The sequence below is a fragment of the Chiloscyllium plagiosum genome, unplaced genomic scaffold, assembly GCF_037043375.1.
Source record: "Chiloscyllium plagiosum isolate Xiang-an unplaced genomic scaffold, Cpla_swu_hap1 HiC_scaffold_2, whole genome shotgun sequence".
NCBI lineage: Eukaryota > Metazoa > Chordata > Chondrichthyes > Orectolobiformes > Hemiscylliidae > Chiloscyllium > Chiloscyllium plagiosum.
In genome coordinates, this window is record NW_028270140.1 from 82,392,366 (window position 1) to 82,411,159 (window position 18,794).

General features: G+C 37.3%; 1 protein-coding gene across 3 annotated transcripts in view; it reads left to right on the forward strand.

The window, feature by feature from the left end:
- The window catches only part of cep120 (centrosomal protein 120), a 105,459-nt gene extending 98,391 nt beyond the window's left edge, over positions 1–7,068 (forward strand). For all 3 annotated transcript variants that reach the window (XM_087998117.1, XM_087998113.1, XM_043711748.2), the window contains one exon: positions 3,768–7,068. In XM_087998117.1, coding sequence (XP_087854243.1) covers positions 3,768–4,002 — 235 coding nt within the window. In that variant the 3' untranslated portion in view covers positions 4,003–7,068. The remainder of the gene's footprint in view (positions 1–3,767) is intronic.
- The last annotated feature ends 11,726 nt before the right edge of the window (positions 7,069–18,794 follow it).

The window sequence follows — 18,794 nt, forward strand, 5'->3', positions numbered from 1 at the left end:
AAAATGTTAAACATTTGATATATGTGCATGATATGAAAAGAGAACCATATTCATAAGCCTTAGCAATAAGCGCAATATTTGGGGTGAATTGGTTCGAAAAATAATCATTTGGCACTACAGAACTTGAGTATTGTTTTAAGGAAACATGTTTTTTCTTTGTTTTTTATCTTGCATTCATCAGGACATTTCACAAGAAATACTAATTTGAAGAGAAAACCAACATTTTTGTTTTATGAGAGGAAAGCACTGCTTGACAAGTAGACTCTGATAGTATTATGGAGTATCCACTAGTTAGTAATGATTGACAATTAACTTCCAGGTTTTGTTTAAATTTCAAATCAGTCAGATTGGTTCTGATTGGTCACTGAATTGCCCTGGGAAATGAAGCAGAGAATATTGCTTCATTTTATTGAGTTGAAACAGGTACAGTGTGCACACATGTTCTTTTTGTAAAGAACAGGGTTTGTATATTTATACACATAGCTTCCAGTACACATAAGCAGCCCACTGTGAACTTGGTGGTACTAAATGGTTGTCTGTGTAATACACCACACACTCAATTGTTCAGCAAATCCTGATCTATTGTTGGACTTTGTTGTGAGTTTTGCAAGCATGGGTTGTATGGGTATTACCACTACCTTTCTTGTTGTGGACAGCCTAAGGGAAATGCTGTTTAATGTTATCACTCATTCTTTGGCATATATGGCCATACATCACCAAACTTCATATACTATGTCACTCGTTTGTGTGACTTGCAGGAGGTCTTTTTGGCTTGACACAAACACCTATTTGTAACAAATACCATGTTTGTGCTATTGGCCACGTGAAATATCTAGGTTCACATGTGTAGGTTAATCAGAGAGATACTGGACACTGTTCAGAATCAAGATATATTATAATGTACAGTGAGAGATTATCTGATTACGCTATCCTGCAGGCTTTGATACTCCCTATTTCAGCAGCAAGTTTAAACAATGAACAAATGGCTCAGAGCCCTATTAACAAGACTGCTGATGAGGTTAATCTTGTAGCATGTGAAACTGCAGGAATACCAGCATGAATACTGACTAGGTAGGTTTGCAATAGCAGTGATGCAGAATGCCTAGGCCGAGTTCTCAATTAGGATATTGAGGGAAGGGAACTCATATGACTGCTGCATTTCAAGCATGAGTTTGAAATAGAGATACTAAATTAACTCTTAAAACCAGTTTTTACTCTGGAGAAACAAATGGAGGTTAGAGAATTCAGGAAAATAAATACTTATGTTTTGAAAGCCAGTTCACATTACAGAAGAAGTAGTGCTGGAAGTCTTAGAAAACATTAAGGTGGACAAATCTCTGAACGTGACCAAGTGTATCCAGGAAGTTAGGGAATAAATTGCAGAGCCCCTAGCAGAAATATTTGAATCATCTATAACCACAGATGAAGTGCTGGAGGGTGACTAATATTCTGCCTGTATTTAAGAAATGCTTTAAGGAGAAGCCTGGCAACTATAGACCTGTGAGCTTGACATCGGTGGTGGGTAAGTTGTTGGAGGTGATTCTGAAAGATTGGATTTACATGCATTGAGAGGCAAGGACTGATTTAGGGATAGTCAACATGGTTTTGCATGAGGAAAATTAGGCCACACAAACTTGATTCTGTTTTTTTGATTAACCAAAAAGATTGATGAGAATAGAGTGGTAGATGTTGTTTACATGAACTTTTAAAGCCTTTGACAAAGTTTGACATGGTAGATTAATTAATAAAGTTAAATCACATGGGATTCAGGGTGACCTTGCCAATTGGATACAAAGTTGGCTCTATGGTAGGAGATAGAGAGTGGTGGTGGAGGGTTGTTTTTTTGGTCTGGTGGCCTGTAACCAGCAATGTTCCAGAAGAATCAGTACTGGATTCACTTTTGTTTGTCATTTATATAAATGATTTAGATGAGAATATAAGACGCGTGATTAGTAAGTTTGCAGATAACACCAAGATTGGTGGTATAATGGACAGTGAAGAAGGTTATTGAAGATTATAAAGAGATCTGGATCAATTTGGTGAATGCTCTGAGGAGTGGCAGAGAGAGTTTAATTTCAATGAATGTGTGGTATTGCATTTTGGTAAAACAAATAAGGGCAGGACTTATGCAATTTATGCTGGTGCCTTGGATAATGTTGGAGAACAACAAGACCTACGGTTTCAGGTACATATTTCTTTGAAATTTGCATCACAGGTAGACAGGATGGTTAAGAAGGTGTTTAGCACACTTGCCTTCATTGCTCAGACTTTGGAGTATAGGAGTTAGAATGTCATTATGAGGTTGTACAGGATGTTGGTGAGGCCTGTACTGGAGTAGTATGTGCAGTTCTGGTCACCCTGGTATAGGAAGGACATTATTAAATTGGAGAGGGTTCAGAAGAGATTTACCAGGATGTTGCTGGAAATGGAGGGTTTGAGTTATAAAAATAAGCTGGGACTTTTTTCACTGGAGTTTAGGAGATTGAAGGGTGATCTAATAGAGGTTTATAAAACCTTGTGCAGAAATAGGGAGAACAGCAAGGGTCTTTTTCCCTAGGGTGGTGGGGGAGTTCAAACTAGAGAAAATATTTTAAGGTGAGAGGAGAATGTTTTAACAAGGACATGAGGGCCAACTTTTTTTCACATAGATAGTTTCTGTGTGGAATGAACTGCCAGAGGAAGTTGAGAATGCAAGTACAGTTACAACATTTAAAAGATATTTGGATAAGTATGTGAATAGGAAAGGTTTGGAGGGATATGGGCCAAGCGCAGGCAGGTGGGACTAGTTTAGTTTGACATGTTTGACATCGATTAGTTGGACCAAAAAGTCTGTTTCCATGTTGTACGTCTCTATGATTACCTTGGAAGCGTAAGGTATCTGGAAAGCTTGAGCAAAAGTTAAGTTGTTGGCTTTACGCATATTGGAAAACTGGAGCTGAAGCCCAAGGTCAGCCATGATTGTATTGAATGGCGAAGCAGGTGAAATAATCTATTCTACCTCATGGAGTCATAGAGTCATCCAGCACAGAGACAGACCCTTTGCTCCAACCAGTCCATGCTGCGTGTTCTTATATTAGTAACTTGCGCTCATACGATTTGAACAGAGAAATTTGTTTTACATGCCAGTCTTTCCAGCATGTTCCACATTTTAGATTCAGTGAGTGCTAAACTCAGATTTTCCGATTCTGTCGGACGTTGTGATGGCATCAAAGGCACTTACCTTTGATAGCGTTCCCATTTGTGAATTTGTGACCTTGAATGTGTCATTGAAATGCTCCTATTATTTTTCCATAATCTTACTTTTTCTCAGAATATTTTGATGAAGGAATGTTTTGCATTTTAAGTTAGTAGATAGCCTTGAGGCTTTGTGACATTGTTGAAAGAGGCCTAGCACCATTTCTGCCTGTTCTTAACCTCGATTTGTTCTTTGCTAATGTACCCGTAACATGACTGTGAAGCTGAAAGCTATATATATATATGACAAGTGATGGTAGTTCCCCTTCTCACCCACATCTAACATTCCTCACAGGGCTGCAGCAAAGATCAAAACTCAATTAAAGATAAACATTCATCTATAATTCACAACTAGAAGACATTGTGTGATGATATTTCACCTCCACTGAATCATTGCACCTCTCATTCCATTTTTAATTCTTTTTATTTCATGGTTTAAGGAATCTGAAATATTTGCTTGTTTCACAGGAAGTACTATTAGAACGTAAATTTTTTAAAAGACATGAATAATAGAAATTTTATATTTTTATCAGGTTAAAGCTACAAGAAGTCAAAGAAGCTTCAGATCAGCGTGCTCCTGCAGTTGGAAGGGAGGCTGGAGATCATGTTCAACGTCCAGATGAGGCTTTGGACAACTACCTTGCTCGGCTCATAGAGGAGAGGGACACTTTACTAAGGACAGGGGTATACACTCACGAGGATCGGATTATCAGTGAGCTTGACAAACAAATCCGTGAAGTTATGATAAAAAGAGGTGGTCAGAGATGAAAATAATATGTCACTGAATGTTTATGTGGCATGTAACAAGACAACCACAAAATCATCTACCATTTCACCAATCATACCTTTGATAGAAACTTAGTGTAAATTTTGTGTATATTTCATATTTTCATATTTGATAGAGTTTACATTGACTTTTATACAACTAATAGGTTTTTGAAAAATTATCTTGAAACAAAATTTCTGTTCATTCTTTGTACAGCTACTTCTATTGATGTGTGATGTTTTTAATATGGGTCTATAAATAGCTATTTTTGAGAGTAAACCCCACTCAAATTCATTAAATACCCAATTAAATTTTATGCATTTTTTTCTTTGATAGTATCACTAAACTGATAAGCTGATGCCGTACATGCAGGGAAATCAGCTATCAAGAAGAACAGATATGACAATAGCGCCTCATGGTAAAAACGATAGCTGAGCTAAAAAAAATTTTTTGAAAGGGCCATAGAATGTGGAGATATCAGGAGGTTTCTGCTTTGTATAGAGCAATAAATTCACTACCTGCGATTGCGGTATATGCAAAATTTTGGAACTGTACAGAGGACATGTTTTAATACGATCTTCTGTTGGGAATCTGAAATTATTTGAATGGCATTTTAAAAAAATCAATATCAAATAAATAATCCATTTTTTAAAATCATGTTCATTGAGAACCTAGCTGCCTTAGCAAACATATCTAAAAGTCCTTTATTCCACATATACTATATGGTTAATATACTCAACCAGTTTGGTTTTAATTTATTTTTTATTATTGTGACTTGAAACATGCCATTCTGTCAAAGTAATTACAGTGCAACTCTCATGAGAGTAAAAATCTGACTAAGTACTTGTGTCAAACGTGACAAAAATTTGCATTTTGCAGTTAAGCTAAGTAGAAAATAATTTAATTGTAACTTTTTAGAATGAGTATTTACCATGCAAAAGATGCCAAATCAGTATCAACGCAGTTCTATAGGCTGGCTGGAGAGGTTTTACAGGATTTAATAGTCACAAGTATTGCTTTCTGCTCACTTTCAGAGGAGAATGCACCTGTATTACTTTAAATATTCTGAAATTATTTCACTTCAAAGGTTTTAATTAAGTGCTTTTGCTCATTTAGTCAGTTGATGTTATTTACATGATTTTGTAAAATGTTTTGTCAGACTAATTTTAAAAATCTTAATTCACCAACTCTTGTTTAAGTAACACACAGATGTGGAAAAATTGCACTAAGTTTGGCTTTTTAAAATGTGTTGTCTGAAGTTTTAAATAAGTAGATGAGGAATATATATATATCTCTTAATAAAATTTATTTTCCAATGTTGAAATTTATGTATTAACAAGCATTTATAGAGGTATTGACCTACTGCATCACTGTAAATCTTATTCCAAGTCCTTCAGTTCGAAGATTTCAAAGAATGTTTTTTGGAAAATATCTGGAATGCAGAGAAGGTATACGTGGACAAACCAAGTATTAGTCAGTATCATAGTTGTTTTCTGTGCACAAATATATTCAGGTTATGACTTCAGCTCAGCAAACCCGAACACACTTGCTATAATTGATAGTCAAACAATAATTTATTTTAAGCTGCTTTTTTCTCCCCATTTTGAATCATTTATTATTAAGAGATTGAGAAAGAAAGTGGAGATTAGGCCCTAGATACTACAGTAATTTTGAATGGTAAAGTGGGATTCAAGGGCCATGTAGTTTACTCCTATTTCTTATGTTCTCATGTTAGACGTAAAGGAACTTCATGTGTCTACATTGTATAAAATTTCCTGATTCTTGAGAATATATATTCTAATTAAGATTGTATATATTGTATATATTGTATTAAGATTGTATATATTCTAATTAAGGGAGTATTACTGGCAGAAGTTCTAGAAAGGTCCCAGTCAATTAGAAAACTGCGGCTGTAGCATCCATGTTCATGTAAAGGAGACAAAGCAGAAAACTATAAATTATACACAGCCCAGCAACTGTACTTTGGAAAATATGGAACCCTATTGGATGTTGACATATATTGTAAAAGGTAATAAAATACAAAAAGAAAGGTCTTGCTGTACAGGGTGGTGGTGAACAGACCTAGTGTACTGTGTACAGTTTTGCTCTTAATTAAGGAAGAATATACTTGTGCTGGAAACAATTTAGCAAAGGTTTATTTGGGTGATTTTGAGTCTGCCCTTATGAAGAAAAATTGGGTCTATTAGACTGAAGAAAATTGACAAGATATTTTGAAATATTTGGTTCTGAGGAGACTTGACAAAGTCAATACTGAGGATGTTCCGCTCTCTGGGTAGGGGGTGCTTAAAATAGAAGGTAAGGTTTTAAAATCGGGATTCTTACCCATTTTAAGATGGCATTGATTTTTTTTTTAAAGAATCCTGAATCTTCAAATTCTTGACCAAAGTTACTGAGATGAATTGCTAAATATATTGGATAGATGTAACTATCAAAGGTAATGGGGAATGATGGGAAAATGACATTAAAGTCAGGATCATATCAACCATAATAATATTAAATGTTCAAGGAGCTGTATGGCCCACTTAACCTTAGGGCAGTGTCAGGATTGTATCAACCATGATAATATTAAATGGTCAAGGAGCTGTATGGTCCACTTAACCTTAAAGCAGTGTTGGAGGTAAACGGCTGACAGCATTGCATAAGAAGTTTAGGATTGTTCTGTTCCTCCCAGTAAAATAAAAACAAAACCTGTTGTACAATATCATAACTAATATTTATTCCATTGGAATAGGAAAGTCCGTGCAGTGAAATCTGAATATGTAACTAATCAGTACGGTTTGCAAGAAATCAACCTGCTATTTGAACGGTTTGCAAGAAATCAACCTGCTTGGCACAAATGATGGATTTGTTAGCAGCAGAGGGCGCTGCTCCTGCAAAGAAAAAGCTCTGGTCCTATGTGGTAGTATTGGTTTTCTACTTACCATTCTCCATGAAATTTGATTCTATTTAACATTATGGATCAGAACTTGAACTGCAAATTTTTAATGCAACTTTTGTGATTTAATTGAATTGGTTTTTGATTTAATAAACAAATGACTTAAATCAAAGTGTTATTTTGCAGAACATGTCATCTGTTTAACTACCAAAAACGTAATCGGGTTACATTATTTCCTGGTAAATTTGTAACAGTTGATTCACAATCTTTTAATCCTTCAAACCATGTGGATACTAGTTGACAGTATTCCCACTGGGTGAATCTGTTGGCAACCTGAGGATGAATAAAATAATCCAGTTGAGTGTTGCAGAGTACTTGAAAACCACATCCTGGAATAACTTGCACGATAAATTGATCTCTGGCACCAAATTGACCACTAGCAACAAAAGATTTAGTTATGAAGCCTGAAGTAGTTGGGGACATGTGGACTCAAAATGAAGTTACTGAAAAAGAATTTTTATTGATATGGATGGAATTAAACAACTTACATAGCAGATCTCAAATGCTACATAAATATATGACCGGACACCAAAGCTTGGGCCACAAATGTAAGTGGGGAAAAGAGACATATTTGGGAGACATATCCAGAAGCATCACATAGCAATTATATACTTGAGGCTGAACTTTAAGGGAGTTGAACGTTTACATTGTACTGCTGGCCACCTCAGTTTAAAAAAATTACTGACTTTAAACAAGGTCATCCCACAGCTGAAACACAATCCAGGCAGCTTTATCAAGGTGAGGGTCAGAGATTCACCCCTCAGAAGGGACAAAGTCTCCTTTTCAAGATTTATTGGTCACGTGGATTGAGCCGATGGTTCTAGCAATCCCATCCATGCCAGAAATGAATGTTGGGCACTGCAAGAACACCATGGGAAGAAGCAACCAGCCTCTGGCATTCCCCAGGGAAGATTGGAGCCCACATATCAATTTTTACAAAAAAACAAACAGCTGGGTATTTCCTGCAATAGATTGGTCAATCCAAGTTGAATTGCTTTCATCAGTATTTTCCTTCTGATCCTGATGACTTTTATAAACTGTTCTTGATAGGGATTGAAACCTACAAACATTCAGCTTTAACCAAAAAACTCACAAGTTTACCATTATGTTAATTGTATATGAGCAAGTAGATAGCAGGCAGTGCACAGTAGATAGTGGGCGGCACGGTGGCACAGTGGTTAGCACTGCTGCCTCACAGCGCCAGAGACCCAGGTTCAGTTCCCGCCTCAGGCGACTGACTGTGTGGAGTTTGCACGTTCTCCCCGTGTCTGCGTGGGTTTCCTCCGGGTGCTCCGGTTTCCTCCCACAATCCAAAGATGTGCAGGTCAGGTGAATTGGCCATGCTAAATTGCCCGTAGTGTTAGGTAAGGGGTAAATGTATGGGTGGGTTGCGCTTCGGCGGGGCGGTGTGGACTTGTTGGGCCGAAGGGCCTGTTTCCACACTGTAAGTAATCTAATCTAATCACAGCGTCAGAGACTTGGAAACCTACAACTCAATTCCTGACTCCGCAAAGCCCATCCACCATCTACAAGGCACAGGTCGGGTGTTTGATGGAATATTCCTCATTTCCACTGGATGGGTCTCGCTCCAATAATACTCAAGAAGCTTGAGTCATCCAGAACAAAGCAGTCTGCTTGATTGGCACCACGTTCGCAAACATTCAATCCCTCCACCACCAAGACTCAGTAGCAGTAGTGTGCACCATCTACAAGATGCACTATATAAATTCACTTAGTCAGCACCTTCCAAACCCACAAACACTTCTATCTAGAAGAACAAGATTAGCAGATACACGGGAAGACCTGCAACTTCCTCCAAACAACTCCTTTTTCTGACTTGAAAATATTATCACCATTCCTTCAGAACTTTGACCCAGTGGCGATCCTAAGGCAGAACATGAGGCGCTCCTCCCCCAGGCATTGGGTGGCTAAAGTCTGGCAGTGCAGGAGGCCCGGGACTTGCATGTCATTGGCGGAATGGGAGGAGTTAAAGTGTTCAGCCACAAGGTGGTGAGTTGTTTAGTGCGTGTGACCCAGAGATGTTCTGTGACATATTCTGCAAGTTGGCACCGTTTCCCCAGTGTGGAGGAGATTCCATCGAGAGCAACAGGCACAGTAGATGACATGTGTGGAAATGCATGTAAATCTCTGGCAGATGTGGAAGGAGCCTTTGGGGCTTTGGACAAAAGTGAGGAGGTGTGTGTGGGCACAGGTTTTGCACTTCTTGTGGCAATGTAAAGTGCTGGGAGGGGAGAGTGGGTTAGTGGGGGTGTGGACCTAATAAGGGAGTCGTGAGGGAATGGTCTCTCTAAAATGCAGATGGGGCCAGGAGGACCCTCCAACCACACGGGATCAATATGGACTTCACCAGTTTCCTCATTTCCCCTCCCCTCACCTTATCCCAGATCCAACCTTTCAACTCAGCACCATCCTCTTGAACTGTCCTACCTGTCCTTCCTTCCTACCTACCTATCTGCTCCACCCTCCTCTCTAACCTATCACCTTCACCCATACCTCCATTGACCTATCGCATTCCCAGCTACCTTGCCCTCCAGCCCCACCCTCTCCCATTTGTCTCTCAGCCTCCTTGGGCCACCACCTCATTCCTGATGAAGAGCTTATGCTGAAAAAGTCTGCTCAACTGCTCCTTGGATGCTGCCTGACTGGCTATGCTTTTCCAGCACCACACTCTTCGACTCTGATCTTCAGTATCTGTAATCCTCACTTTCTCCACACCAATCAATGTGCCAAAACTCCTCTCTCATGAAGTTTAATTGATGCTTCTTAAAAACTTTAAACAATCTCTTTGTTATTTGCTCCAGCACAGTCACAGAGTTCACTATTCTCATTAAGTTTTAAAATTATACAGATTCAAATATAAATAGTGCTATATATTGATTTAGATTAGATTAGATTACTTACAGTGTGGAAACAGGCCCTTCGGCCCAACAAGTCCACACCGACCCGCCGAAGCGCAACCCACCCATACCCCTACCCCTACATTTACCCCTAACCTAACACTACGGGCAATTTAGCATGGCCAATTCACCTGACCTGCACATCTTTTGGATTGTGGGAGGAAACCGGAGCACCCGGAGGAAACCCACGCAGACACGGGGAGAACGTGCAAACTCCACACAGTCAGTCGCCTGAGGCGGGAATTGAACCCGGGTCTCTGGCGCTGTGAGGCAGCAGTGCTAACCACTGTGCCACCGTGCCCCACCGTGTCTTCATAGCCAATCAATTTACATTCCAGTTTTTAAATGTCTGGATTTTATAAATTTTTATAATTTTAAATAATTCGTAAAATAGTAATGAAACAGCAAATTGTGTTTTTCTTTACATCCATCTCCTCATTTACAGTTTGTTTGGACTCCATAAGCATTGCTGAGGGTTACATACTGTTAACTAAGTAATCCTGCATCCAACTATATGGAGAGATTAAGCGTGAGTGATAATCAAAAGAAATAACTCCTTTATATGGCATTTTACTTCTCAAATGTCCCAAAGGTCTTCATAGCCAATTAATTTTTATCACTTTCATTGTAGGTTAAATTACACAGGGTTGGTGCTGGAAAATGTAATTCAGTAACTGGCAAGAGAGTGAGATAGTGGCTGCATTGAATTTTCTTCCTTTGACTTCTTAAATACTTTTCCACAATTGTGTTATTTCACAGGAATCCTTAAAGTAATGCAGTACTGAAATCTAATTCAATATTTTTTCCTCTTTGATTAACATGGTGAAGTAACATATGTACTAATGAGATGAACCAGTAAACTCGCTGCAGATTTACTTGTGAAAATGACAGTAGTCTTTGAGCACAAAATTTTGTCTGGTCTATCCATATCTGTGCTATTTAATACTTTACATATGTCAACCACGTAAGTCAATGAAGTGCTAATGGTGAGATGATCCATGCAATTTTTTTCGTTCTCTTTTCCACCCCTGCATGACAGTCTATTCTGAATGTCTACATATTAAGATATAGCATTTAACTTTATCTTAAGTGTTTGCCTATTTTGCAAATTTATCTGGTAATTTATTTTTTCACTATATCTTGCAACTGTATAGAAGTGTCATTTATTTTCTGCCTAAAGCTCCTCAATGAGTCTCGTCAATCTGTTGTCATGCTAAGGTTATAGTCCAGTTTGTTTATATCCGTTGATGGCAGTAACTAGATTTAGCTGTAGATAGATTGAATTTTTAGTAAAGTTCTGACGGTCTGCCTTGTGGACTTGGAAGCATGAGGGGTTTTAATAAATTCCAATCGCATCACTTCTGTCTAGTTAATTGCTGGGAGGCAGAAGAAATGTCCATCAGGCAGTGTTAGATCTTAAATGCATGTGTTAGCATAAACAGGATAGCGGTACTCAAATTGATGCGGAGATGAGTCTTAAAGTGGGAAATAGATACCCCAGAAAAACCCTGGAAAATTCCTGAGGCATTGAAATTCAGTGACATCTGTGCCACAGACACTGGGTGTCCTATCGTGGCACAAGGATTGATGGCCAATGCCCCAAGAGGCAGTGTTACCTCTTTTCATTTGCAGTAAGGTTGAATTTTGAACGATTCACCCTCGCTGATGGTAATCTCTTCTCTGCCTGAAACGCTGTTGTGTATCTATCCGTGTCGTCCTCCTCCTTTGTGCCCCTTTAGTAGTAATTCTGTTGGTCTCTGACTGTGGCAGCAGCCCTCTCCCTTTTTTCTCCTCCTCACTGGATGTATCAGATCTCTCTCTCTCTCTGCTCAGACGATGATGACTTTACCTTTACAAATTTCCGTGCAGTCTGAAAATAATAATTCATCATAACTCATATACTTTCTATCCCACAACAAATTCATATTCACACAACTGCTACTTGTTTTAATTTCACTAATAGTGCTTGCTTATCCATTATGTTGTCATCTTCTTTGGTAGTGCTGGAGGGATAATGAGGGGAGAGAGCAGGTTCTGTGGTGTCTGAATATTCCAATCCTGGTCCTGCAGACTCTGCCACAGACGGACAGGTTGTTTGATGAGGCGAGGAGGGTGAGGCGCTCTGGATTCTGCACATGCTTTCCCCTGTTTGTGTTTGACCTTCACGTCTTTCCCTTATGTTGCGAAAAGTGGTTGGCGCCTTTGCAGATGCTTTTTCTCCAGATTTTACGTTCTGGGGCAAGTGATTCCCACATTTTGGTGGGGATGTTGCAGTTGTTTAGGCAGGCTTTCAGCATTTCCTCTGTCTTAGTGATTGCTTACCATTGCAAAACCTGTAGTAGAGCACTTGTTTAAGGAGTTTATGTCTGCATGCAGACAATATAGCCTGCCCGTTTCAGCTGGTCATGTGTGACCAGTGCTTAGACGCTGGGATATTGGCCTGGGAGAGGACACTTTCATTGTATGTCTATCCTGTTATTTTATCAAATGCCTTTTGAAACCCCATCTCTATAAACAGCAACATTTCACCACTCGACAATTTTCTCTCAAGTTAGGCAAATAAGCACACCTGATGGATTTTATTAAAGTCTTTTTTTAACTAATTGGAAATGGTTGTTTTACTGTATAGCACTTTTAAGGTTCCATTTGAAATATCATAGGCAATTTTGGGAACTATACCTTCAAAGATAAGTCAAAAGAACCATGAGAACGGCTTTGGAATTAATATTGCAATCCTTAAGGATTAGTTGACCAAATAGAACTTGATCTTTCATTAATATGATTGCCAATGCTGAAGAAATTGAAAAGCATGATTAAAGTTCTGTAATTTATTTTTAAGAATGGTAGATAATTCAGTCCCTCGAGTCTGTTCTGTTTTTCAATTAAATTGCTCTCTCTTTCCATGAAGCTACACTGACTTGGAGGCAACTGTCACATGACTTGGAAAATGGTTGTTTGCTTTGGTAAGTAATCAAGTGAAAAATATGCACAAATATTTTGTCGATGTTTTTATTCAGTTATTCACCAGTCTCGTGATTGAAGTATATTTTTAGAGAGTTTGTTTATTGAGAGACTGGCTAGCTGAGTAGAATGATTTTTCTTGTTGCTGATTTGCTTAAGTTCTTAGATAAATGAATTGGGATACTGACTGTATCTGTGCAGTTCAGCCATTGTATTGAGTAAACAAAGCATGTCAATTATTCAATAAAACCTCAAGAACAAAATTCAAGTAACAAATGAAATCTGGAGAAAAGAGTACAGTAAATGTTTAGTGCAAAAAGTCTCAAGGAGGAAATTAAAATAGTTGAAATTATAAAACATAAATGATAAACAAAATAGCCTATGTGAAAATTACCAAAAGAATGAGCCCTAAAATGAAATTTAAACTAGATATTATAATTATCTATTTAAAAAAAGATGTGTGTGAAAAGCAATAAAATATAAGAAAAAATTAATCAGCTAATGATTTCAGGATATGTCAATTTAGTAATTTAATTTTGTATTGCTGAATATCGCTACTAAAACCGGAATACCATAGGATATGGATTGATTGTCTGCTGTGGTTGGAAGTATACTGGTAATGCATTGGCACTATTAACATTAAATTCTGCTATTCACTTTGCTACTCAAGTGCAGTTCCTGGCTCTTCCTCAACACATACAAAACCTATAATTGTTAATTTGCCTCATGACTAACCAGAGTCAACATCCAAGTTGGTCTAAACCAGAATTTAATTAGTTATACTTGGTGTTCAGAAACTGGACTTCTGCTGGTCTAAATCATCTAATTTCTGAATTAGACATTTTTCTAAAATGCTGTTAATAACTGTTGAAGCCATGTTGACTCAGTGATGAAACCTTAAGAAATGGGCCTGTTTCAAGAAGGAGGTTTCCTTCCAATTGGCTTTAGATAGCCATGGAAATCAATACTCTTTGTGGGCACAATAATCCAGGACCTAATATAGCAGCTGAGCACAGTGTTAGAATAATAGAATGGTGACAGCACAGAAGGAAGCCATTTGAACACCGTGTCTTTAAGAGCAACTCAGCTCAAACCATTCCCTGACATTTCCTCGCGGCTCTGAAAAGTTTCACCTCTTCAAATTATTACCCAGTTTACTTTCGAAAGCTGCAATTGAATCTGCCTCCATCATACTCTTAAGCTGTATGTTCCAAATGGAAACCATTGACGGTATAAACAGCAGTTTTTCTTCATATTGTCTTTGGTTCCTCTGGTTCCAGATGTTTCCACCAATGGGAACAGTTTCTCCCTAACCACTCTATCCTTATGATTTTGAAAAGTTAAGGAACGGAAACTTATATAGTGCTTGGGAAGTGCTGCACAGGTGGATGAAACACATTTCAGTTGAGAAGTTAAGGGAACTCTGAACTGATTTTCACCTTGGACTTAAGAAGGGGTGTCTGATGATTTCCCAGTCTCTCAGTCGACCTCCTGACTAGGAGTGTAGCTTAGTTTCATAGCAAAGAGGAGGCAACAATCTGAAATTGGAGTCACTACTTCTGAGAGCAGGCCTGAGACAGGTGGATGCCAAGGGTCCAGGCTAAAGAGCTAGTCTCTGCGTGCTGGGACATCAGTCCAGTGTTGGAGTTGAGTGTGATAGGCCTCAACTATCTATCCCTCTCATCCACTATACCCCTCCATAACACCCCCACCCCCAGTATACTCACACCCAGTATATGAACACAAGAAATGAGCTATACTATTTAAAATTTATTTATACCTGAAAGCAGCAGCCCTAACTGTTCCTGCTCTGTTTAGTCAGCAATATAGCACTCACACATTAACTTCAGTGCTGAAACCATCAGTAAAGTTCTGTATAGTGCTGTCTGTAGAGGAAAACTGTAACTCAGGCAGTAACTTTCAATTTTCTGGGTTTTATGTATATATGTATATATCCTGAATGTTGTTTGATTTACTCCCTTGGTGTTATTCTTATCACAAAATCCATACATATGCACTTGATATCTAACTTAAAGTCTATCTGGAGTCAAAATTAAATCACTAATAAAATGATGGCTGCAAAAATATTTTCAATAATAGAGACATAACTTATTTGTGGTTTAGTTTCTGTGAGAAATATTCACTATGAATGTTGAATTCTTTTTGCAAAGCAAACGAATATAGTTTATACAGGGTATTTTGTCAAAGATTGTCATTTACAAATCTTAAACACTTTTGTGCATTTTAACATTCAAGGATTGGATTATCCTGTTAATTGGAAATTCTGGCTCCCTTTGTTTGAATGAATGCTTCCAAATTCCTCTATTATTCCAGCCAATCTGCTATTTCTCAGTTTCCATCACCTGTTTCGCCTTGGCTACAAGAGTATTTTTCACTTTTGTTTTATATCACCTTTTGGCTTATCTCTGTCTCTGTAAAGAAATGTTCTTGCAGTTTCACTGCAAATATTATAGACATTTATAATTTTCAAGCAAATTTTCCTTCCCTTTTCTCACCTGTTTCATGTGTGTTGATTTCTCTGTAGAATCTGTTGGCACACTCATTCTTGTTATTGTGATTTATACAATAAGGCATGTACTTAGGCTGTGAAGTTTGAACACTACAGCATTGCAGCTAACTATATCCCAATACTGCCAGCCAGTAGTTTCACATAATTATAATAATTGAAGTCATCTGGTTAAGAACTTTATGCCTTTTAAATACCCAGTTTTACGCTACCCATGTAAATTGAAATGAAATACACAAAACCTTTTATTCACAACTAATAAATAAAACACTGACTATTTATGTCCACATAATGACTACAGTTTTCAGGCATGGTTTATTATTTGGATGTTTAGTTTTCGTATCCGTTCCAGATTATGTATCCTATATATCTGTGATATTTGCTATTTTAAATGAATACTGCATTTGGATATTAAGTCTAAACCGAGTTGAGGTATTAAGAACAAAACCACCACAGGGAATTGCAACCTTCCAGTTCTGATTTTTTCTTTCACCTAAGATTTAGGCAAATAGATAGGAAATTTCATTTATAAGTTTATTTATCATTTTTTATACAATTAAATAGTTTTATGGTACAATTATAAATGGCATGAAGAATTGCTTTTGGATTTATATTAAATAGCTTTAATTTCCCTGAGTGGCCATATCTGAACTGTTTTCTTTCGAAATATTTTCACAGATGTTTGCTCACCAGATATGAAGGCTGTGAGTAGGAATGGCTCTGAACCTTGGCATTCAGGGTAAAAATAAAATGAAGGGACTGTTTATTATTCCGAAGGCTGTTTTACAAGTATGGAATTTATTGGGTTGGTGATATTTTATTGGCAAATATATTGCATGTGGCAATTCCTGTTTTTGTACTAGTTTAACCTTTTCTGAATTCTCACATTGAAAGACAATTTTATTTCTCAGTGGAGTTCAAGGAATGTTGAGGGGTGGTAAGGTTCAAATGTGAGCCCAATTTTGTCTTTGTACAAATGAATGGGTTTGATTGCATTAAAATCACATCAAATGTCTTTCAAATCAAGATCTATTGCTTGTAATCATCCAATGACATGCTATTAATGTTATAATTGATGAAGAATATAGCTGAGGAAGGCATTCCTATTAACTAAAAAGAGTATTAAAGATAGGTAGATTGTACAGGTACTTGTAATCATTTGCAATAAACATCAGTTTTATGTAACCAATGATGTCTATTTTGCTGAGTTTCATTGTAGGGATCCAAAATAAATTCATGGCCAATGTAAATAGAGTGCTTTAAAAATCAATTTATCATTATAATAAAATGGTTTCGAGCCCTTGTAAACCATTGTACATCATAATTTGTAATAGAAAAGCAATCCTCTTCACTTCTAATTATGGCTAAATGGTGCAGCAACTTCAGGCAAAGGGCAGATACATGGTTAAATGTAAATATCTAATAATGTCCGAAATGTATAGCTCCACTATTAACTTTATAAAAAATGCATCTTTCCCCTAGTCTTTCACTTTTTCAGGAAATTGTTCTTTTTGCACAATAAATTTATATTAAACTTGCTACAGAAAGTCAATTCTTGTTGTTATAATTCTTTTGTTGTTATAATTCTTATAATTGTTGTGATAAATATTAATAATTAATGAACCTCTCTGGCACTGAAAATTAACTATTTCAAGCGTGCAGCAGCTTTCCTTCAAGACTTGAATCTTTTAGCGAGATGCAAGAATATTTTTTGAGCATAAATATTGATTTTTTCATTTTCAAAAATGTCGGTTTTTCTCTCAATCTTAATCAAATTTCTATCTACTTTTCTTTCAGTATCTGTGAGTTATTGAAGTTGCCCCTTTAATTCAATCTCCTTGTCAATTTTCTTACATTGTTCCCCAAGCCTTCAATCTCATAGGCTGAAGAGATAATTCCTTTGGCCAAACATTTTTAATCTGATGGATGGGCAAGTTTAATAAATGCCGGACACCCTGTTACAGCAAATTCAGGCTTTCAGATGCTTCTACTAAACTTGAACTGCTTTACAGTCCAAGCAACAGAAATTATTTGAATTCAATCACACATTTATTTCTAAAAACACTTTTCTAATAATACTTTTAGTCAACTGCATTGATATTTATTTTCCTCTGTCCTTTTTTTTTTAATGTTTAAGTAGTACAACATAACTGATGTGAGGGTATAAGCAAAACACCTCTGACCCCCCTCCCCCCCCACAATCAGTTGTCATCAAAGGTGTGCCTGAGCCAGCCTTGTAAAAGTGTACAAGATATAATTATTTCTCACTTGTGTATCCTTCCAGTAAAATTCCTCGAATTCATTCCATTTCTTAAGATTAGCAACTCACGGTAGCCAAATGGTGTTGAATTTTAAGAACATGAAACCACAGGTAATGTGCAGTTTTTCAGTCTTGTTCCTTTCGATTGCCAAGAATTTAGACATGTCAAATAATACAAACTTTTCAATTTGATGAGTAATCACTTCAGTCATGATACCATGTTCATTAGCTCCTTTTAAAAACAGTCAGAAAGAGTGTACATATAAACTGGATGTTACTATTCTGACTCTTGAGTAATGGCAGTGTTCCAAAACCTCTTCCATTTGGGTAGAACAATGCATGGAACATATATGAGGGGGATTGAATACATTAGGTTCATTGTCAATGGTTTTCTTATTAGAATAACAAATTGATTTTAAACTCTGCAGAATTTAAACAGATTCTGCAAACATTTTTATATGACTGGATAACACTGACCAAGATTGTTACAGGGATTATATCCACTAGTGATCTACTTTTCAGATCATGCAACATTCCCCCACCCCCAAACCATCATCAACTATCACCCAGATGTTCCTTTTCCTCAGTAACACTGACTCGCTTCCTCCTCAACCCTGTTACAAGACCACACTCCTATCTGTTTATGTGAGTGACTGGACTTACTCCAATTGGACTGCTTGTAGTCCCTGCAGTGACCACCACTCCTGCTGACACTGCTAGGTCTATAGAACTACCAACCAATCAGATCAGCTGGCAGAACTTCTTTTTGAATGAGGGGCAGAATCTCACCTCCAGTCAAATACTTAGATCATTAAAGTATTTTTTAATATAGATATGGCCCCAGTACTGATCCCTGTGGCATTCCATTGGTTATAGTTTGTGAGTCAGCAATAACTCATTTATCCCAACTTCATTTCCTGTTCGTTGTCCAATTCTCCATCTATGCTAATACATTACTTCCAACACACACTGTAGTGTAACCTTTTATGTGGCAGCTTATGGAGTGCTTTTTGGAAATCTTTATTTGAAAATTCTCAAAAAGGTTGCCACTGGAATTTTTAAATTAGAACAATCATTCTGAAGATAAAATAAATACAAAATCAATGATTATAAGCAGTAAAAGAGGACCAAATAAATTCTGTGATACTTGCCTACCCTTGATGCTAAGCTGA